General features: G+C 44.8%; 2 protein-coding genes across 5 annotated transcripts; both read left to right on the forward strand.

Annotated features, from left to right (window-relative positions):
• The first annotated feature begins 227 nt into the window (after nt 1-227).
• Nucleotides 228-7,859, forward strand: paxbp1 (PAX3 and PAX7 binding protein 1). Its single transcript, XM_029173941.3, has 18 exons — nt 228-694; nt 844-966; nt 1,378-1,590; nt 1,775-1,996; nt 2,073-2,173; nt 2,305-2,528; nt 2,799-2,988; nt 3,883-4,006; nt 4,948-5,050; nt 5,290-5,405; nt 5,491-5,690; nt 5,774-5,921; nt 6,013-6,134; nt 6,232-6,308; nt 6,401-6,467; nt 6,553-6,699; nt 6,834-6,988; nt 7,167-7,859. The coding sequence occupies exons 1-18, from the start codon at nt 352-354 to the stop codon at nt 7,285-7,287; spliced, it is 2,796 nt and encodes a 931-aa protein (XP_029029774.1). The 5' UTR covers nt 228-351; the 3' UTR covers nt 7,288-7,859.
• A 263-nt stretch (nt 7,860-8,122) lies between these two features.
• Nucleotides 8,123-22,064, forward strand: slc7a1a (solute carrier family 7 member 1a). Of its 4 annotated transcripts, none has more exons than XM_029173928.3 (13): nt 8,123-8,340; nt 13,313-13,582; nt 13,659-13,841; nt 13,941-14,099; nt 14,286-14,460; nt 14,574-14,707; nt 15,683-15,905; nt 16,323-16,462; nt 18,319-18,421; nt 18,513-18,715; nt 18,783-18,934; nt 19,018-19,126; nt 19,541-22,064. In XM_029173928.3, the coding sequence occupies exons 2-13, from the start codon at nt 13,396-13,398 to the stop codon at nt 19,723-19,725; spliced, it is 1,953 nt and encodes a 650-aa protein (XP_029029761.1). In that variant the 5' UTR covers nt 8,123-8,340; nt 13,313-13,395; the 3' UTR covers nt 19,726-22,064. The 4 variants fall into 4 exon arrangements, with proteins under 4 accessions (XP_029029761.1, XP_029029764.1, XP_029029763.1 ...); XM_029173931.3 differs by lacking the exon at nt 16,323-16,462 and adding an exon at nt 17,459-17,595 and having other exon boundaries at nt 8,125-8,340; XM_029173930.3 differs by lacking the exon at nt 8,123-8,340 and adding an exon at nt 8,637-8,655.
• Nucleotides 22,065-22,786: the final 722 nt, after the last annotated feature.

Below are 22,786 nucleotides of genomic sequence, written 5' to 3' on the forward strand. Positions count from 1 at the left end.
AAAAATTCTGCGACTGAAGTACAGACGTGATACATAATTTTTGGGGGGGTGAAAATTAATATATGTAATAAAAGGCCACATGGATATTTTGAAAGTTAAAGACAATATATAAAGACATATCGTGACAGAGTATGTGAGTTTAAAGAAGGACTGAATTTATAGAGGAGATGCTGCAGTAACACATTTGTCCAGCAGACGGCAGCACTGCAACTTCTTATCAAACGTAGGCGAAGAAGAAGAGCTTTGACTGACAGAAAATGGCTCCATGAGTGTGGCGGCGATAGTTTCGTCCAGCTCCAACCACGCAATTTAAATGCACAGCAAATGAACATGGACTGTTGCGTGTAACGGATGAAAACAATGTTTAAAAAGGCGAAACGTGTAAACCTTCGTCGAAGGAATGAGTCCGACGAGGATGAGCTGGAGGAGGGTCATCAGCAGCAGCAGCAGCACCAGCCGCAGCCGCTCCTGGCGCCGACATCGTTCGGGCCTGTGTTCGAGGAAATCCCGTTCATGGAGACCTCCAGTAACAGCACCAGCGGAGCAGCTAGCGACACGGACAACTGTCACAGCAACGGGCTTCTGGCTAATCTCAACAACGTGAGAGCTGTTAAGAAAGAAAAGAAAGGAAAGGAAACGGCTTCGGCGCCAGGAGCCGCTAAATCCATTTTGCTGAGTTTCGACGACGAAGAAGGTAACTTGGCTCCAAGCTGTGTTAGCTAGCGCATTAACGTTAGCCCAACAACAACGCGTGCTGCCTGGAAAGCTTTGCTAACATTGCGGTATTTGGCCGTTCCCTTTGAATTCTGGTCGGCGTTAACCGCATTTTCTCTTTTATTACAGAAGGATCCGAGGTGTTCAGGGTGAAGAAGTCCAATCACAGCAAGAAGATTGTGAAACAGCTAAAGAAAGAGTACAAGGAGGATTTGGAGAGGACTGGAAATGTCAAACAGGACAGCAAACCAGGTGGGACACGTTTAGTGCAGCAATGCGCACCCAGACTAAACAGACTATTGAAATAGAAAGTAAATGTGGTTTTTGTCACAAGATGGAGTTGGACCATGTCACATTGCAATAAAATTTATTCCAGTCTGTAATGGAAGTGTGTTTTTGTATTCAGCAATAACATGTTACCATTTAACTTCAGAAGTAGATTATACCTGTGTAGTGTTATTTCTGGATGTGTGCGCAGATCCTTGTGTCACGGACTGTACGTTATTAGCACATTCATATACTTGGTAGTTTCTGAGACTGACTGGATGCTTCCTGCACAGAACAGTCGTACTATCTGCTAAATCACTACTTAAGATCTAATCTAAATTTCTCAGGTTTTTGAGATCAGATCTTTGACCCCATTTCTGCATTGCTCTTTTCTAGATGCTCCAATGCATCCTGCAATCTCCATTAAAGAAGAACTTACTAGCAGACCTGGTAGTGAACGCGGAGAGGAGGAAATGGAGGTGGAAAGTGCTGATGAGCAGGAGGAAGAAGGCAAAGGTCAAGGTGGCCAGGCACACAGTCAGCTGTCCAGAAGCAACAACGCTGGAGCAACCTTTAATACGCTTTCCTCTCTTGGCAGCCTGAAACCAGGTATTATGCACAAACAATAGCATGTAGAGCAAGTCCAATACGTTCAATCTTGGTATTTTTGCCTACAATAATGATCCTCTAATCTGTATAAAGATCTTTTGGAGTTGCTTTCACCACTCAGGCACCAAACCTGGAAAACATGTTTTTTATTAGTACAATTACGCAAGTTTCTTTCTCACTCTAGGGGAGATTCCTGACGCCGCATTCATCCATGCTGCCAGAAAGCGCCGTCAAATGGCTAGAGAGCTAGGTGGAGAAACACCGCTGGTAGAGACAGAAACACAGAAGAAACGTCTGGTACGAGAAGACCAAGATGTCAGCGACGATGAAGATGAAGAAGAGAAAAGGATCCGCTTCAGTGGAGTCAAGAACAAAAGCCAGAGACAAAAAATAGCTGAGGAGATTGGTATTAGAACACTTCACTGTTCAACACTGTTCTTTTAACTTAAACACAAACTCAAACACACTTTTTACATGCACAGGTATTGAGGGTAGTGACGATGAGGCACTAGACACAGGTCAGGATGAAGAAGTGAGCCGCTGGGAGCAGGAGCAAATCAGGAAAGGAATCAGCATACCCCAGGTAAGATGCACGCTATTACTGTCATCACATAAGTATACAACCAGATAGAAGCAAAATCAAGATTTTCCTAACTCGTCAAAATCAATCAACAGCAATAGTGGTAAAATAGTCATGTTTTTTCTCATGTCTAGGTCCAAAGCACGCAGCCTGAGGACAACACCATGTATTACCAGAACAGCTATGAGAGCCAGCCCTATGGTTCCTCGTACAGTATGCCATTTACCTACAGTACTGTGGTCGCACAGACTGGCAAGCCAACTGGCAGAGCAGACAATGGATCTGTGCATTACGGGGTCCCTGTTAGTGCTCCATCCCCAGTATCTATTGATCTGGTAAAGAAACGCCTGCAAGATAGGTAGGTTCATTGCAAAACTACAAAAACCTTTAGTATCAGCCTTCAACCTAACTGTGGGAGTTCTAAAGAGGAGTTACAAAATCCCCATAAATTGAAACTTCATCCTGGTTCAGTTTAGCTCTGTGCTTTGACTTCATAATGATTTCATTCCTCTGTTTCAATGGTTTGAAAGCAGTTTTCTGCTTGGCATGAGATTAGTCAGACTTTGTTTGCCCTGGCCCCCATCTAAGTCACCCTTTTTGTTATTCCCTGTATGTCATGTGTCTTTAGGCTCAGCCAAATGCATGCGGGCCACAATGGCAATGTCAAGCGCTACAAACAGATTGAAGAAGACTTAGCTGCCTCTGAGAGCGCCATACAGCAGTTGGAGGGCTCGTCCAATGACAATGCAGATCAATATAAATTCTTGCAAGAAATGCGAGGGTATGTTGGAGACTTGCTTGAGTGTTTCAGTGAAAAGGTAAGGGAGAATTTATCTGCTGTGTAAATAGCTTTGTATTGTGTATGTGTGATCTCTGACCAATTATTCAGAGTTGTTCAGGTGCAATCTACTAATAACCGTGTGAAGCATCAACGAGAATTATTAATAACTTCTTTCAAGTCTTTCATTTTATTTTTGATTTCTGATAGAAGCAGAGCTGGTTTAGTATTTCAGTAACTAAAGGTCGTTGTTTGCAGGCGGCTCTTACAGTAGGTCTTAATGATCCAGATTACCACGTTCAACTACTAACAGAATAATAGTCCAATACTAATTATTTGGATTGGTAGATGGAGCTGTAATAGAAACCACTATAGTTGGGGAACCAGACGTATATGCAAATCTCTTGTTGTTGAATAGGGTTGAATTGTTGTCTTTTGGCTTTTTGTGCAGCTGCCCACTGAGTGCATGAAAAAAATAACATAGCCTTGGTCCTGCAGTGGCAACTACAGCAGCAGCTACACAGAGCTGAGAACTGAGCCTACAGCTGCCAACATGTGTTTTCTCACCACACTGATTATTGACTATTTTAATCCTATTAGATGACTCACACAGAACATTGTGATGGATTTACGACAACCAGCCATTATCTGCATGACTTAGTATGGAGTTCATTAATATACATCTCAAACATCAGAACTGGAATTGTATATATTGTCAGTGTTGGGTAAAACTTTTTTTTTAATATAATTGTTTAAACGTGAGCCCAGAGATGTACATCTTTACTAAAACTCTCAACGTTTTACCCAACACTTGTGATATTTTTTTCCAGTGGGTTTTTTAAACCTCCACTTGTCCCTCCAGCGAGATATCCCTGTGAGTCGGAGTCCCATGTTTGTTTGGGTCAGGAGTCACAAAAGGCATCATATCTTTCAGGTGCCTGCTGTCCTGGAGCTGGAGGCTGCCATGCACCAGTTACTAAGGCAACGGGCTTCACGGCTTGTCCAGAGAAGACAGGATGATATTAAAGATGAATCGTCGGAGTTTGCAAGCCTTTCAAGTCAGTCCATCTTGAAGGTTTTTATGATTTATTGGAACAGCCTTGTTAGTTTCTGTGCGTGTGTGTGTGTGTGCGTGCGTGCGTGTGCGTTCTCCCACTACCCTTTTGTTTTTTCTTCATCAGTGTGTTTTAAAGGTGTGGTTTTTGAGTGTGTGAGCGTACATGGAAGCTGTTTTATGGGAGAAGCTGTTTCAGCTACTCTAATGGTTGAGTCTGACAGTCAGCTTGGTCGTCAAGCAATGAGTCACTAAATAAAGACAGTGTTCTGTTAGTGACTCGTCATCTGTCACTTTCACTGTAACATGTAAGAAAGTAAAGACAGGTAAGTGACTACAAACTGAAAATGTAATACATGTAATTAGAAATATTTTTAACAAACCTTATTCTTCATTAGAAGTGGTAGGTAACAGATTGTGAGGCTTAGTTTAAAATGTGACAGGGATGTAACAGATCTCATGCGAAGACCTAAACCACCACATATATACACTTTTATTACTGATCTGCAAGTCGCAGGTGTGACACACTCCCAACTGCAATTTGCTCCTATCATCTTGATGAGAAGAGTCTTCTGCATCTTCTGGTTCTCTTATGACTGCAAACCTGATATTATGTCTGTTCCTGTAGTAAAGGAAAAGGGACTAAATAGGTGTGTATTGAGTGTAAGGAAAGACATTCATGGACAGCGCACCGTGTAAGTCATGTGTTTTTCCAAAGCAGAGCCCAGTAGCGCACGCTGCCAAGCCACTGACGTGTTATTTGTTGAGCTTCTATTACACCACAAAAATAACCAAGATTTTTGTGTTCTATTTAAAGTCAGAGAAATCTGTTTTCAAGAATTACCTCTGTGTTGAGTGATCTTAAAAAAAACAAAAAAAAAAACAAGGTTATTGGTTGAGTCAGCTTTTTATTACCAGTTCTCACATTGCACCTTTCTCTTTCAGATAAAGCTGTCATGGCTCCTAATTTAGACTCATTTGGTCGAGATCGTGCAGCATATCAAGAACACAGTCGTCAGAGGAGAATAGCAGAAAGAGAAGCGCGACGGTATGAAGCTCACTTGTACTTAAAGACACGTCTCCTGTGTTGTAGACCCACTGTTTTATTACAGCTTCTCTTGTTCTTGACTGTCAAATATAAAAACTGTTTTTGTTGCTATTCACAATAATTCAGATGTAATTGTGGCTTTGTTTTATAAGGTAATAGTTTTCATGCACCGGCCAGTTACTGTTTATTACTAATGATGTAATCTGTTGTTTTGCCTTTGTGCTTGTGGGTGGCTGTAGAACTAGAAGGCGACAAGCTAGAGAGCAGAACGGGAAGAGGGCTGAGCATAAGGAAGGGTTGTCATCTGATGACGAGGAAACCTCCACTGACATCACCAGCTTCAACATGGAGAAGGGTCAGTCAGTCATTTGCTGCAACAATTGCGGAATCAGCCATTGGAGAATTAGCACGTGCTAACCAAAGGTTTTTGTACTGTCCAGAGCGCATCGCCAGGGAATGTAAGAAAGTATTTGAGGACGTGGTGGAGGACTTTCATTCTCTCGACTACATCAAATCGCATTTTGAAGTGTGGAGGAGAGACTATGCTGACTGCTACAAAGATGCTTACATAGCCCTGTGTCTGCCCAAACTCCTGAGCCCGCTAGTGCGCCTGGAGCTGATTACATGGAACCCTCTGGAGGTGAAGCATCTAGTTGAGTGCTTCCTTTTGAAATCGCAGTAACAAATGCTACATGAACTCATTTCTCGCTTTCCCCTCTGCAGGCACAGTGTGCAAACTTTGAGTACATGCTCTGGTTTGAGTCACTGTTGTTTTATGGCTTTGAGGAGCATAGTACGTTAGAAAAGGGAGACGGGGATATTGGCCTGCTGCCTGCTATTGTGGAGAAGGTCATTCTCTCAAAGCTAACAGGTAGATGCATTTGCAGTATTTGGCCTAATAACATTAGAATAAGGCTTGCAGAATGTATCTAATGTGTTTGGTTTGTGTGTGTGTATCTCAGTGCTGGCAGAGCAGGTGTGGGACCCGTTGTCAAGCAGCCAGACAGCCAGGCTCATAGGCTTCATTCATAGACTTATCAAAGGGTACCCCACTGTGCTGCATGGAGATAATCAATACACTCAGGTACTGGCTGCTTCCTTCCCGCTGACATACAAATGTAGTAGAACCGATTATTGGGCATGTTGTGGTAATCCTATCGCATCTTAATTTCCTGGAGCAGGAGCTTTTGAAATCTGTTGTCTTGAGGACCAGGCGGACTCTGGATGAAGACATCTTCCTTCCTCTATACCCCAAAAGGTATGTTACTGTCAGTAACTGTTTACATTAGAGGTGAAGTAGTGTTTTCTCTGTGACAGCGATGATTAGAAGTGTTTTCTGCTCCTATTTAGTGTGTTGGAGAACAAGAATAGCAGCCCTTACTTATTCTACCAAAGGCAGTTCTGGTCCTGCGTGAAGGTATGTTCTATGACATCGTACACTGTTGCTTTGCTGCATTGGTTTTCTATATGAACATTCTAAAACAGCTACTCTCTTTCTGTAGCTACTGGGCAACATCCTGCAGTGGGATGGTGTCTTATCCACATCCTGTCTGAAGGACCTGGCACTGGACAGCACCCTCAATAGATACATCCTCTCTGCGCTGCAAACCACAGATACTGAAGAGGATAACGTTCAGAAATGCCAGAAGGTGAGGAACATGCTTTTAACATTCATTTACACACTCCATGCGTTTAGACACACACATGCTCCCAGTCACAACATTGTGTTTGTTAAACAGGGAGACACGGTGCTAGGTTTTACTCTTTGTCACACGTTTCTCAGGTGGTGGAGTGTTTGCCCTCGCAGTGGTTCTCTGGGCTGAAGGGGCAGCAGACGTTGCCTCAGTTGGAGCCTCTTTGTCGCTACCTCGCCCACCTGGCCAACTCATTGTACCGCAGCAGCGTAGGCACGTCTGACATGGAACGGCGCACAGCCAAGTAAGATGCTCTGTTCATGTGGCTGTAGATGTTCTCCATATTTGAGATGTTTTTATACAGTAGCTCCATCTGCTGGTGGAAAATCTGTAATAACTTACTGAGAAATTCCTGATGGTGTAATGCTCTAGATATGTGTCCATGCTGCTCCTAACAAAACACATACTGCGTCTGCCAACAGGGAACAAGTCAAAGACGTTGTGAAAATGTTGCGCCACTTGAACGGTCTGGACCACATCATCACAGTGGCAGCAGCACATGGTGTCAAAGACGTCAAACTATTCTTGGAAGCCAAGTCATAGAGGAGGACACAGGAGGGGCAACATTTCATTTTGGTGTGTTTGACACAAACAGCAGGTTCAGGGTGCGAGAGTCCTGCAAAAGTCAATCAATTTGAAAAAAAAAAGTCTCAATACAGGTGACGGAACATTGTAAATCCTGTAAATAATGTATAGAGAGGTGTGCTCACACACGTCAATGTAAGACTTGCTCCAACTGAGGCCTTGTGTTGTCAGCTCTAAAAACTCTTAGAGCTTTGTGCTGGCAATATTTTAATGTATAATTTATTAGGAGTTCATATTTGTTGACTTTTGGAAAGATGTGCTTTGTAAATTGACGATCCTCTTTGTCAAGTCTGCCTAGCTACCTTGCTTCTCAGACATACTTGTTTTCAAATGTGCCAAAAGAGCTTGGTTGGCCATAAGGAAAGCGCTGCACACAGAAACCCACCTCCTCCCAACAGCCTGAGTCTCTGCTTCTCCCATTCCCCGTTTCATCCTAGGTGTTCCTCCTTCACACACACACACTGCCCTGACTTTGTATTGAGATTTGTTTTAGGTTTTGGTTTCACTGTAAATAAAATATTAATTTCAAAGGTTTTGATTTATTTACATTTCAGGGGGAGACTGTGGTGACGGTGGAGTATTATTTACAGTATGAGTCACTCCCATAGGCTGAATAAATCTCAAACAGAAGGCGATCTAAAATATTTTACCTACAGACTAATGTACTTGCAGTGAAGTACTGAATATTTGTCAGATGGGACGTGTGCGTTTAATCGTGTCATTGATCTCCATTTGCCACTTGTAGCTCTATGTCATCAAACACAGTTTCAGCTGATGGTCATTGCGCAACTTGCGGGCGGGGCTCATCTCCCGTCTGCACGCGTTGAACTGCTCCAAACCTTAACTTGTGTTTGCCATCTGTAAAGAAGGACCTGCGACCCTGCTCACGGTGTCTGGACGTCGACTGCACTCGTTTGCTCTCTACAGTTTGACTTTTTTTTTTATTATTCGAGGAGCTGGCCCTGTCCTGGAAGAACTTTTTTTCATGCCCTCCCGCAGAAAACATACAAGGTAAATAACTCCCCCCGGGTTCTCCGCGTTCATTGTTACCGATCCACGTGCAAACAGACGCTCGACGGGTTTAAGTGGACCTTATCTCGTCTAATATCGCCGATCTCCTGGTAAACTTGAGGGAGTTGCGCTTCCGTGCGTAAAGTTCAGCGAGTCCACAAAGACGTGGAGTTCGCGCGAGCCGTAAACCACATGTTCGTTTTCCCTCGGACCCCATTTTAAACGCGCTGCGGGTCCGAGCGAGCGGAGCTGCCGCTTCCTGCAACACGTCTGTAGCCCCGGGGTCAAACGGCGAGGAACCCGCAAATGAACGGGGTGCGTTCCGTTCCCGAAACCCGCATCTCAGCGCTTTATCGACCACGTTTGGTGATCCCGCGTTTGCGGTTCGTCCGAACGCATTTTCTGTAACGGAGATCATGCAACGCGAGAGGCCACTGGAATAACCTTGAGAGGGCTTTTAGCGAGTAGCTCCGTCGGCGGTGCCTGATACACGTGAGCGATCTGGCGTCTGGGAGACGTTTGGGGAGGTATTTGGCGCAGCCCTGGACTCGAAAGGTTTACGCCTGGGGTGGAGGGGGGCGGTGGAGGGGGGCGGTGGGGGGTCACGCAGTCCGCAGTGGAGTGAGCGCAGCAAGTGTCCCCGCTGCACTCACAGGCGGCCTCAGCCTCAGATCTGATCAAATATGGGAAAGAAACGCATCTGACGGCCCCCGTTATAAATAAATAATAACAATAGCAATAAACTGCAACTGTTTGATTTGCTACTTATGCACAACAGTGTAAACACGCGTTCCAGTTCTGTGATCCGGTTTTGAAGGGAGGTAAATAATTGCATTGCTCGCCAAACAGGGCATAAGCCTCCGCGTGGTTCTGCTGGTTTGTAAACGAACGTTTAAGTCAGTAGAAGGGGGTTTTAGTAACAGCTATTTTATCACACAACTGTGCTTTGCGTTTCGTGTGAAAACATGGTTCCAGAGGGACTCGGTGAACAGACTTGACCTTTTACATCCTGATGTCCGGACCACGTCTGCGAGGTCTAACTTTGGCTGGGCTCAAACTGGGTCAGTGGCAGACGAGCTGCTGCGCTGTCATGGATTCTGGAAAAGGCTTCCTAGTTAAACCTCAGGCTTAGCAACATTAACATTAAATTTAATTTCTGAACAATCGTATAACGGTATCTTCTGTTTACATCTGCTCATACAGTGAGATGGAACAATTGCCACTACCTTCAGCGCAGTGTGGAAAAATGCAGCATATCTGTAGTGGCTGTAAGCAGACGGCGTGTGTACAAAACACAGACCCGGGCTTTCTCCAGCCACAAGTAAGAGTGGTTCCTCGGCCCAGTGTGCTGCCGTGCTGACGGAAGTGATTAGTAGCTGGAGCAGAGACGCACATTTTTAGAATGAACGATGCCCTGAGCCAAACACACACAGCTGGTTTCTGCCACAATCAGGCCTCCACATACTGCATCAGAAAGCAAATTAAACAGTGTTACATGAGAGAGTTGAAAGCAGGATATTCTGAAGTTTGCTTTTTCTTTTACTGCCTTCTAAAAGTAAACGACCCTAGTGTTTTGTCACCATTCTATCACTGGCCGTCTGAACAAATATAAATGGAGGTTGAAGGTCTGTCATTTGTTTACTCAAATACTTAATTGCCTACTTAGACTGGGGCAACAGGCAAATGGCACTTTCCAAGCTTTGCTGCAAGACTGACTATGAATCTTTTTATAGTCCAGGTCTACTGTAGCGACCGTGTTGTAAATTTGATAGAGTCGTGCTGTCTACTGGTAGTTCTAAAGGGTTGGAGCAGAGCTTTGTTTATTTATTATTAGTATATATTTGTTTTCTGTCCACAACGCTGGACGTTCCTCTCCTGTATTTGAAGGTGACTCGCCGGTGCATGCGTGAAACCGCCAGCATCACTTTTTTTTTTAGAGGCGTCAGCGTTCATGGTCACAGGCAGCGTTTTTAAGATGACACCAGGACACGGAATCACAGGGCAGCGATGCTGGGGACCTGCGATGTTATCTGTAGGCTACGCGGCAGAGTGGCTGAACGTCATGTGGGCGCAGTGATGCGTGGAATGGGGACCAGATGGAAAATGTCAACACAGTCAATACCAGTGACAGTGAGTGTATGTGCAGAAGTTCTAAACAACCCGTCACCTCACCGTGTTAGCAGCTAGAACAACATGGGCCGACGCGTATTCCAACAATATGCAGTGAAGTTGAATGACGGTGCGACAGGAAGGGCCAACGGGACAAAGTAGCTCTAGGAAAGAAATGTCTGAATGGAGTCGCCATGGCAACAAGTCTGGGTCTTAGCTTCGTTTTTCTTCCTGTGCACTTGTGAAATTTATTTCTTCCATTATTCATCCTGCCCCTAATTGACTCCTTTATAAATGATTGATATGTGAAAAGGTCTTTTAAATGTCAAACCATGTCAGGGTGTTCGCTTCATCCCATTGGCTGCTAAAGCACACACCCGCACACACCCCTGATACTTGCTGCCTCTTTTTTTTTTTTTTGTTCACATTACATGCACCGTACTCAGCCAAATCTTTTTTTATCCTGACTGACTGGATCCTGTAGGTGTGACAGTGCGCATACGCTACGATAGGAAATGATATGCTTGTTTCAGTTTTGTTCTAAAACGGATTCATGCGCAAATAAATGTGCGTTTTGGTGCTTGAGGCTTGTTGGGATGCAGTCACCGACTCAGAGTTTGCTGCAGTGCATTTGTGTCACACTAAGCTGCTCATTTCCTATTCGCTGTAACTTTGAATTTGTTGAATGTCAAGCAGATTTTGATGTATTAATATAACAAATCCATTTGTGAGGGTTTTCTTGGCCGTCCAGCTCCTTTCCACTCGGGGTGTGTGTGTGTGTGTGTGTGTGTGTGTGTGTGTGTGTGTGTGTGTGTGTGTGTGTGTGTGTGTGTGTGTGTGTGTGTGTGTGTGTGTGTGTGTGTGCGCGCGCGCTGCTTGGAATAGCCGTGCCATGTGATTCCTCCAGTTTCCATTTCAGCCAAAAAAAAAGGCTGTCAAGCTTTGTGGAGTCTCCACAGCAGCTCGAGGAAGACTTAACAAACGTGTTTGATCTCTCTCTGAGCGTCTGTTCAACCTGAAGCTCAGCTCCTCCAGGTTAGTGCCACTGTTGCATTAGCTTTGTTATACTTCCTGCTCCACACAGAGGTTCTGCCTGAATCTGCCAGATTCCGTTCTGTTTAAATTATCATCACTTGCACAAATGGAAATATTGGCTGTACACGCCTTGTTTTAAGGTGAATGGTCACATGGTTCTGCTGTGTTTATGTGCGTGCGTCCGTGTCTTTGCCCCTGTAAGCACTTTATGATCGCCCCCGGGCTTTTAAGCTTTTATTAATGAACTAAGTGGGTTTTACAATAATAGCCCACAAGCTGCTGTAATAATTAGCCGCTCATTTATCTGCGCTGAACGAGCTTAGGCTCAGAGGCCTCGCTGCTGTCCAGCAATTTACTTTTACATCCTCAATAATTCTGTTAGTGCTTCGTTGAATGACAACAAAGCTTGCTGTGGCTGGTGATGCTTGAAACTTAGAATACTGCAAATAGCCATTATACTCTTTGTACCTCATTATTATCTACACACGTGTACCTCTGTCTCACGCCACGTTTCAGAGATCGATCATCCAGCCTCTTTGCTATCAGGTGATGCTCGTCACCTTAGTTTACCCTTATGTGGAAGTTTCCATGGGGTCAGACGGCCCCGTCCACATGACCTGTCACTATGTCCTCTTTCAGTGGGTTCTGGAGAGGTGCCATTATCCACAAATGTTTTTGCTGCTGCACGTCAGTCACTCACCTCACTAAGGCACCGCGTTTACACACCCTCCTCCCGTTTTTCCCTGTCTCCATCAAGCGTTAGTGAGCTCAGCCCAGAGGAATGTGTAGGAGATGACCGACCCAGAGAATCGTCTCAGCAACTATTTAGGAGAGATGTTGTTCTCCTCAAAACCAGCTGGGATGGGATTCGGGACCCCCTAAGACCATGGCGGCCTGCTCTCTCCAGGTCGAGAACTGTGGAGGAGGTGGAGGAGTTCACCATGAATGAGGGTAAACCAGGGTGTGAGAATAACAGATAGATCTGTGCATCGCCAGCTGTAATGCTGTCAGTGTATCAGTCCTATGAGCCAAGACAAGGCTCTTGATCTGCTGCTCCATCTACTTTTCCTATGGTTATGAGCTTTGGGTCCGAAAGGAGAAAATCCCGGGAACAAGCGGGCCCCGCGTAAGCGGCTGAAGATGGATGGATAAATGCAACGAGCCTCCGCTGCGTTTCTGTGTCAAGCTTCTCTTTGTGTTGAGCGGCTCGGGTTTTTTTTGCTTCCTCTCTGGCGACTTGTGTTACGTTACATAACATATGTCTGCAACACTTGCAGCATTGAGATGGATTGTCCCTATAGGAGCCTGTCACACATTGTTGGTTTGGGTTACATTATGCAACAGCCCAGGAAACACTGTTCTACTTAGACTATGGTGAGCACAAGGGAACCTCTTTACCCAACTGTAATCATTGCGAGGCCCATGTTTATACAAGCGTACTGTATTTACACCTTCACTCAGGCACATGGCGGGTTACTGTGCCAGCATCAGGGGCATTTCGCTGCACAACTCAGACGTGGCTCAGGTCCAGCCGATGCAAAGTGATAATGTGGAAAAACGGCCAGAACGCATGTTCTCACATTTCAACACCGAAGGTGATTTACATAGTGGCAGGTGTCATCTTCAAAGCCCGAACACGTCCGACTCCCCTTTTAACCCGGCCCATGTCTACCTGCTCATCTTGTTCTGTTCAATATTTGTTTTGCAAGTACTTGGTGAATTTGCAACAAAATAAAATGAAAGGGAATCTTTTTGACTTTCTGCTGCTATTTAACTCACGCAAACTATGCACGTGACCTCGTTCCACTGATCCTCTGCTTCTCCTCAGGGTGTTCTGACCTCTCCCCCGTGACCCGTGGACCCCGGTCAACCTTGTTCCCTTTCCCATCCCTCTCCTGACGCCTGTGAGACATGGCTCTAAAAAGGCTCCTGCGTTTCGGGAAGCAGTTGCTGAGGGTGAAGGTGGTGAACTGCAACTCGGAGGACTCGCGTCTGTCCCGCTGTCTGAACACGTTCGACCTGGTGGCGCTGGGCGTGGGCAGCACGCTCGGCGCTGGCGTCTACGTGCTGGCGGGCGCCGTTGCGCGGCAGAACTCGGGTAACGGCGAACATATGACGTTGTTATATGGGCCAACTCTCAGAGCTTGAAGTAACCGTGACCGGTCTCTGTCCAGGTCCTGCTATCGTGCTGTCTTTCCTCATCGCGGCCTCGGCCTCAGTGTTGGCTGGTCTCTGCTATGCTGAGTTTGGAGCCCGTGTTCCCAAGACGGGTTCAGCCTATCTTTACTCCTACGTGACTGTAGGAGAGCTCTGGGCCTTCATCACGGGATGGAACCTCATCCTCTCCTACGTCATTGGTAAACGTGAAAAGACACTGATGTCGTTTTGCCTTTTAGTTGAGGTGCAGGTGGTTTACCATGATGCCCCCCCCCCCCCCCCCCCCCCCCTCACCTCAGGTACCTCCAGCGTGGCCCGGGCGTGGAGCGCCACCTTCGACGAGTTGATAGGGAAGCACATAGAGAACTTCTGCAGGGAATACATGTCCATGAACGCCCCGGGGATATTGGCAGAGTATCCAGACATGTTTGCTGTTTTAATCATCATCACCCTCACAGGTAGGAAAACACACACACGCCATGCCTGTTTTTTACTACTTCATTGGCTCCAAGAGAACATGTGGTCTTAGAGTTCAGCTTCTCACCCTCTGACACGTTTTATTGCACATCCTGTGTAGCAAGGCGTTCTTATCTCTTTGCGTGAACAACCCTTATTTCCTTTTCCTTGTCCTCCCCGTTTCTCAGGTCTGCTGGCCTTCGGGGTCAAGGAGTCTGCGATGGTGAACAAGGTTTTTACCTGTATCAACATCCTGGTCTTGTTGTTCATGGTGATCTCAGGCCTGGTCAAAGGGACTTTCAAGAACTGGCAGCTGGACCCTGATGAGATCCTCAGTCACAATTATACCATTAACTCTGTCAAGTAAGGATGTGATCACTAACTTCTATCACATTCATATTGTTCCTTATATTTCCCACTAAGCTTGTCAATTGCTTAAAACGTTTAATCAAAACATTTTTTGCTTTCCTGTCCAGCCTGACAGAAACCATACCAAGCAAAGAGAGTTTAGGAGCGGGTGGATTTATGCCCTTTGGTTTGTCGGGCGTCTTGTCTGGAGCTGCGACCTGTTTCTACGCCTTTGTCGGGTTCGACTGCATCGCTACTACAGGTCAGTGCTGGATGAAGCCAGAAACACCCGCTCGCTGATTATGTGGAGGATATGTTCCAGTTTGAGGAGGGGGTAAGGGGGGGGGGCGTAACTGGATAAGAAGTTGGGACCGTTCCAACCCTGAGCTTGTCTAAACATCTTGGCAGTGTTACATAAGAGGGGCAGGTTCAGAAGGAAAGGATACCGCTATGGGCGCAAATCATTTGGACATTTGGATAGAAAGTGTTCAAAAAATGCTTCTGTCAATGGGGGCTTGTCCTCGCACACGGATTGCTCTGTAATAGCTTTGGGATCTCTGGGCCATAAAACAGGGAGGAGTGTGGACGTGTGTGTTCCAGTTTGCCTGCTTTCTGGACCTCTGGATTCTCCTGCCCCTCTTTTCTGAATGTTTGCTTAAGTTGGGCCTGTGTCGGCGTGTGCCTTCCACCGTGACGCACAGAAACACACGTACAAACTGAGTTGTGCATGTACATCTGCTGGACTGTTAGCGACTGTGTATGCCCGTGACCTTTAACCTTCCTTTAATCGGAGTCATTAACTCTCACCTGTCGGTTTGAGTGGTGGAGGTGGGAATAGTGCTATACACACTCCATCATCATAAAGTGGTTTCACTGCAGTTCCCCTTAGGGCCACTATTGCATAATCATAGTATAGCCCAGTAGTTGTTGCACATAAAATAAGCTCCTTGTTCAGTTTGTTGCAAAATACCACACAAAAAAACTTTCCCTTTTTGCCTAGTGTTCCACTTTTGCTAGAATTTTGCCACAAGGGACTAAAAAGACTTGTTAAGTGACTTATTAAAATGACAAAAAAAAACTAGTGACTAATAAACACTTGTTTTCTCTACTGAGAGAATGTTTAACTAATGTTATCAGACTTAAACCAATTAATATTTAGAGTATTTACATTAAGTGACACTTTTTACTCCAGTCATTTGACAGTCGTAAGTTTACAGTTGTGCTTCCTGCATCGCAGGTGAAGAGGTGAAGAACCCGCAGAGAGCCATTCCCATCGGCATCGTGTCCTCGCTGCTCATCTGCTTCGTCGCGTACTTCTGCGTCTCCGCCGCCCTCACCCTTATGATGCCGTACTACCTGCTGGACACCAACAGCCCCCTGCCTGTAGCTTTCAAATATGTGGGCTGGGCGGGGGCCAAATATGCTGTAGCTGTAGGGTCTCTCTGTGCTCTGTCCACCAGGTAAGGAGTCACACGCGCCTCAGCTGCTCCGCCGTTAGTTCGAAATGTGCGCGTGGGCTCCGATTCACGCTCTGGGATAAATCTGCGTGTGAGTGTACATTTAACTCCAGAGTGCATTTGATCCCTTAGCTAAAAATAGGAGCTGTGCTAAGTATACGCTGCGCCATCAGTAAAATGTTGATTGTATAACATAGTCATGTCACCAAACGCCATCATGAGGCGCATCGGGACATTTTTAATCAGTATATTTTATCAGTTTTAAATGCAAAAAAAAGCAACAAATGTATGATTTTATATCCAACAGGGTCCTGCATGCCACTAATATACTGACTCCACAGTACGATGCTGTGTAAATGTATTTGTGTATCCTGCATGATGCTTCTTCTTTGAGCTGTAAACGCTGCTGTCCTCCGGTAGCCTGCTGGGCGCTCTGTTCCCTCTGCCTCGGTTGTTCTGGGCTATGGCCGACGATGGGCTGCTTTTCAAGTTCATGTCTGGGATCAGCCCACGCACCAAAACCCCGCTTATTGCAACTCTCACCTCTGGCATAGTAGCAGGTGAGACACTAACACGCATGTTGTAAATCTCTGATGCTGCTTGTCGAGCTGCAACAATGACAAAAATGACAAAACTCCAGCCTGTTCGTTCTGTGTCCTACCGTAATTTCCAGACTATAGAGTGCACCCAAATTTAAGCTGCACCCATTACATTTTAATTAAGAAAAGGTTTTTATCCTATATAGACCACACATGTGGTAGGCTGCAGGTGTTCATGCCGTAACGTGAAATATTAACACAAAAAGATGATAGACAGAAAGGTTTTTGTAGCTTTTACGGTAAATGTAACAGTTCCTGTAACCTGTAATTGGGCTATATCGTAACACCTGTAACAAAATCACACTGAACATTCTCAACAGCGATTAAGGGCGCGTACAATTTTCAGTCAGATCTGCACGGTGTACACACCTCGGCCGTGTTCGGCATGAAGCTCAGTAAAAAAAAGGAAGCCGGTAAAAATCCACAAATTAGCCGCACTGTTGTTTAAGACGCGGGGTTCGAAGCGTGTGAAAAAACTAGCTGCTTATACTCCGGAAATTACTTTAACTGCTGGGAATCAGCATAAATAGTGATCCTCTGACTGCACTTGTGTTTCACATCACTGGGTGTCTTCAGTTAGACCAGTCAGAATCTCTACCTATATTCTCATACCATGGGTTAGTGACGTCACAAACATATTATACCTGCATCCTGCTGCAGTGAGACAAGAAATACAGACTAATGTGCATGAGGAGTTAACCAAGCACTTAATACGGGATGATGAGTGACAGCATGCTGAGCACCATTTGGTGGAACTCTGGCATGTTGGCATCGACACCAAGCCCTTGCTGCTCTGCGGTGCAGCCGCTCTAGTATCCTGTCACCTCTCCGGCTTCTGCCTCATTCGTCCACTCTTCTCCTCTAACCTCTTTCAATCCGTCCTTCTCCCTTCTCCCGACGCCTACAACTCTCACCCCAATCTGATGTTTTCCCCTCCCCCCCACCGCCACCCCCAAGCCTGTTGGGCTCCATGTTTCCTCTGCCCCGTATCATCTTTGCCATGGCTCGAGACGGGCTGCTCTTCTCCTGCCTGTCCCACGTCAGCGAGAGGAAATCCCCCATAACGTCCACAGTGACCGCCGGGGTTATGTCTGGTAAGATGAACAGGCAACGTGAAATAAGGAAGCATGGGGGTAAAGGGAGCCTATATTTAGAGCAGGGGAGTTTAGGGAGGGCAAGGAAGCCAATAGTAAAAGCAGCAATAAAGAAAGCGCCTGCAAATGTGTGATCTGTCTGACAGCAACTGTTAAAGTGGAAATGAAGACAATGGAGTGGATTAACCATTGCTCAACCTTTTTATGAGTTGTTTGAAATTGATTATATTTGTAATATATTTGAACGTTGAGGGCAGAGATTGTGAAGTCTGTGTGGGCGACATGGTGGAGCTTCTGCCTGAGTGATGTTTTATTAGTAAAGGTCTAAGCACAGAGTGAAATGAGAGCTCACTGGAAGCATTTTACTGGTTCACTAAAGTTAAAAGATCATCTGTTTACATTATTCACATAACAATCCATCATTTGCACGATGCAGTATTTCACTTGATAGGTTCAAGCGTTGGCCACTTTCTCTCAGAAAACCTTTCATAGCCCTAAACACAAGAGACCCTAGAACTATTGCAGCCTAACAGAGAACAGATTCATACAGAGCATCCTGTCACCTTCTGGATTCATAAATCATGCTTCAGTCAGCAGCGTGTGATGTGAGCTGTAATTCGATCACTTACTACAGGGCCGGTTATTTTTCATAGAAACACAGGTTCCTAGCATCAGGACGAATATGTTTCATCTTTCCACCTCATGTTTTTGTTTGTTCCCAAGCGATCATGGCCTTCCTGTTCGACCTGAAGGACCTGGTGGACCTGATGTCGATAGGGACGCTGCTGGCCTACACGTTGGTCGCTGCCTGCGTGCTGGTGCTCAGGTCGGTGGGACGCGCAAACGCACGGCTCGGGCCCAACCCGGGCCGTGCGTTTGCGTCACATACGGTACATGTGGTGTGTGCTGTCGTTCAGGTACCAGCCGGATCAGCCCTGCCCGGTGTACCACGTGGCAAACACCCAGGAGGAGGCGGAGGTGGACGGCATCAGCGTCCCCAGTATGGGCATCCTGCCCGGCGTGGAGGAGCGCTTCAGCTTCAGGACGCTGCTGTTCCCACAGAACCCGGAGCCGTCGGCGCTGTCGGGCTCCGCGGTCAACCTCTGTGCCTCTGCCATGGGTATGTGACCGCGCCGGACCCGGCGATGCCGCACCGGGGGCCTGGCTCACTTCCTGTTCTTGTGCAGGAGTGCTGATCCTGCTGTTCAGTATAGCGGCGGTGCAGGGGGGGGGCGCCTGGTGGAACATCGCAGGCCTCAGCGTCATTTCTCTGGCGTGTCTCGTCCTCACCTTCATCATCTGGAGGCAGCCTGAGAGCAAGACAAAGCTCTCCTTCAAGGTTCGACTCCAGAAACACTAGGATTTTTGTTTTTTAGCAACTAGCGGGCCTCACGTCTTAACACTGTGCGTTCCCACGTGCAGGTTCCTCTGCTGCCCTTCATTCCAGTCATCAGCATGTTCGTCAACGTCTACCTGATGATGCAGTTGGACAGAGGCACTTGGATACGATTTTCAGTCTGGATGGTTCTAGGTACAGTATTAACCTTGCATTGCTATCAAGCACATACTTTACAGGGGTTTTTTTTGTACATTGATGCACAATTAAATATTGTTATATTAATACATTAATACGTTGTAATATGTTTACATTAGTTTCCTGCATTAGAAATTAGAATTCTCAAGATGCTGGGATTTGCTGAAACGGATCAATAAGAGGGTCGACAAAATGTTTTCTGTGACCTTTGACCCTTTGGCCCTCGGTGTATGTTTGACCCAAAAAAAAACGAAATGGAAAAATTATTCTAAGCCTTTTCAGGTTTTTACCTGCTGGCATGAGGTGACACAACAGACTGGACGTTTGAAAAACAGTCGACCTTAATTTAGGTTTGGGAGACTGCTGTGTATGACACAAACAGTGATGTTGTGCCTTGCTTACTACCTTCAGGTTTGATCATCTACTTCTGCTACGGGCTTCATCACAGCACCGAGGCGTCTCCGGTCCACTCGTCCATGGACACAGAGATGAACAGCTTCAAGCCCGACCAGGAATCAGAAAGCATGTCTCCAGAGAAGGAGGCCTTCCTCCACCATGGGATTAATGCCAGGGAAGAGGACGACAGGGACTTGTAGAGCGTGTGTGTGTGTGTGTGCATTTGAACCTTCCCCGAAGCCACAGGACTCTATGCAGGGGAAAAGTAACGCTACGCAACTCTGACCTAACATAAAACCTGAGACTTTCCCTCAGCTGCAGCTTTAAACAAAGACAACCGGTTATTATAGTAAGAGATGGAAATCTGTAATCAACCATCCGCTTCTTACGCCTGTGCTTGTTATCTCTCGCTTGTCTGAAGGGGAGCTCGTACTGGGGACACGAAACACTTCTGTTTCCTAAATAGCAGGAGACTGTGACGTGTGGTGGTGGCTTCATGCTGGTGGGGGTTCCTTCTCCGGGACGTAACGTCGCTGGCCTCGTTCTGTAACAGCTGGCGTCTGGATGGTCTTTAGCAGTGGTCTTTCCTGTTAAATCATTGTAAATATCTAAATAATGCTGATAAGAAGCCACGCAGCAGTATTAAATGCAGATCTCTATCAGTTCTCTCTGACTAATTGGAGCCTCCACGTCTCACACTGCACCACTGGGCTTGTCAATGATAGAATCACCCCGGTCTGTTGACCAGGCAACGGCTGCACGTATATTTAGACCAGCAGGAAGCTGCTTCCTACAGGTTCCCTGGGACTAATTGTAAGTCTGAAGTGTTACATTGATACTTTCCCAGTTTGTATTAAACATTCTTATCATTTTGAGGCGACCTCATCGAAAGGTCAACGATTTATGAAAACCCAAAGCCTTAAAGAAATGTTTCTCGCTAACAGGCTGTGTAATGTGCCTAAGTATTTTTTTAACAGAAATCCGTTAATAAAATACACTAAACAGTGGTTTCACAGTGCTGGCTGCTGTGTTTTTGCATCTGTGACATCTAACGTTTGGTTTATTTCTTCCAAAACTAATACTGGATTTGATGTGAATTTATTTTACTGTTCATCTTTATGAAGTTTTTGGTTTCAGCTCTTCCTTCCCATGTGTCTTTCAGTCTATGTATAACATTAAGCCTTTTGCGATTAAGTAAAAACCTGTAAAGGATTTTTTCAGGTAGATTTTGACTACCTGCTTTTTGTTGTTATCATTTTTTAGTTTGTTGTTTTAGTTTTGCTTCCCTAGCATTGTTGGAATCACTGTTCACCAGAGAACATGCTTTTCCTTGTCAAAACCTTGTGCCTGCTTTACCCCCCTCACAACTCAACCACAAACAGTGTGGTCAGAGACTCAGGTATGTTATGTATATAGTGACTAATATAAACCCAAGCTGGTAGTTTCCAGCAAAAACTGAGAAGCAGATGACTGATGTCAGGAAATCTTTATCTTCAGCCAATGTACATCACATCACTCAAAGCTTTCTATTTCATCAATGCATTGATTAAAACTAATTGTATTTGCACATATCAATCATTTGCCGTATGCCTGTAGAGGCCATATTGTGCACTATTTCTGATTACTTTGATTATTATTATTAATACAACAACAGAATTTATGTAAAAACTATCAATATGGAATCAAAGTGTACAGTGAAATGTATTTTCACCTTCATTTTCATGAATGTAATCTAATTTAGCCAAAATAAGTTCATTTTATTCAAAATTAGCAAGGTGAAAATTATTTGCATAACAGAAAATCTTGTTCTATTTACATTACAGAGGCAGGGAAATTTCATTTGAAATGTCTCTGGTTCCTATGTGATGTTTTCCACACAAGTCTCCACTGATCACATCCTGATTGTTTCATTTCAGATCTATTAGTAGCATAATATACCCTATAAGTGTCTTGTCCTGGTTTTGGGAGCTGTTTACCATAAATAATCAAGACTGTGTGTGTGTATATAAATAAGATGTGTATATTTTTAACAGTTTTTGCAGCCTGTTCCTTTTGTGTGTAATAGTGATTAACTTGTATTGTGTTTACATAATTAGTGCAACTAAAACATTGTTTTCTTATGTTTGGCCTGAACCTAAGCCGATAATGTCTTATTAGAAAAATGCATTTGATTTCAGATGGTGGGATATTGGCAGATGTGTTCCACAGGCTCCTGATAGAGCTGCCTTTGTGTTGCTATGACTCGTGATGTTACATTATTGCTTCAAATATAACTTCTTACAAATATACTTTATGAACTGTCCAACAGGTTCTGTTTATTTGTGGACACACATTTTCCAAAATCACAGATATGCCTACTCTCATCTCAAGAAAACATGAAATTATTGTAAATATTTACAGTTATTATAGTCCATCATTGTGACATGCTCAAATGCATATTTGCTGCTTGTTGTGACAATAATAATGGTAATATATAATCTACATCAACTGTAATTTTGCTCTGATGTACTTGTACATTTAGTTAAACACACAAAAGGCAGCCTGTGTTTTATTGTCTCCTTATTGTGTTGCCCATTGTTTGTCATTCTGTTGTTTATCATTGTGGTCCAGTCTTCACTCCCTGAAGAGGAGCATTGTCTTCCTTGCTGCTGCAGTTGTGGGCGAAACTGCAAAACATACTTCACAAGCACTGTGTCAGCATGGTTGCTAAATAAATGTGCATTGTGGTCCTTATGACAGGCCAATGCTGGCTTTCCAAAACCTCACGATCCAGTTACTAATTATAGTGACATTTATTCCAAGCCCTTCATCTGCAGACAGTTTGTTCAGTTGTTCCTGGTCCTCATTCTTTGCCTGTGTTCAGTTTCAAAGTTTCAGATCCCTCTGTGTGTTGTTGTTGTTGTTGTTGTTGTAGTTGATTCAAATAGAGAAAAGCACAGAAAAGTCTGGCGCCACCTGCTGATGGTGTCAGGTATGATCAGACCCACGACGCTGCGATGGAAAAGCTCAAACAAAAACTCTCAATTTTCAACAAGTCATATTCACCTTGCACTAAAAATATAAAAAGTTGAGCAAACACACAGCAATATGCAAACTGTCGATTCCAAGATAATAATTTATTATTATTATTATTATTATTATTATTATTATTATTATTATTATTATTATTATTATTATTATACAGTATATATTTTTTTCATGGTTCACAGCTGTGAAATCAAAAGGCATATTTTTTGCCAACGCTCTCGTACAGACAGACGT

Source organism: Betta splendens, chromosome 14, assembly GCF_900634795.4.
Source record: "Betta splendens chromosome 14, fBetSpl5.4, whole genome shotgun sequence".
NCBI lineage: Eukaryota > Metazoa > Chordata > Actinopteri > Anabantiformes > Osphronemidae > Betta > Betta splendens.

Excerpts from the sequence above, each read along its gene's own strand:
- paxbp1 (XM_029173941.3), top strand. The coding sequence starts at position 352 with ATGAAAACAATGTTTAAAAAGGCGAAACGTGTAAACCTTCGTCGAAGG. Across the intron at positions 2,989-3,882 it reads TTGAGTGTTTCAGTGAAAAG|GTGCCTGCTGTCCTGGAGCT; the intron begins GTAAGGGAGAAT and ends CATATCTTTCAG. Across the intron at positions 6,989-7,166 it reads ATGGAACGGCGCACAGCCAA|GGAACAAGTCAAAGACGTTG; the intron begins GTAAGATGCTCT and ends GTCTGCCAACAG.
- slc7a1a (XM_029173928.3), top strand. The coding sequence starts at position 13,396 with ATGGCTCTAAAAAGGCTCCTGCGTTTCGGGAAGCAGTTGCTGAGGGTG. Across the intron at positions 13,842-13,940 it reads CATCCTCTCCTACGTCATTG|GTACCTCCAGCGTGGCCCGG; the intron begins GTAAACGTGAAA and ends CCCTCACCTCAG. Across the intron at positions 18,422-18,512 it reads GCCTGCGTGCTGGTGCTCAG|GTACCAGCCGGATCAGCCCT; the intron begins GTCGGTGGGACG and ends GCTGTCGTTCAG.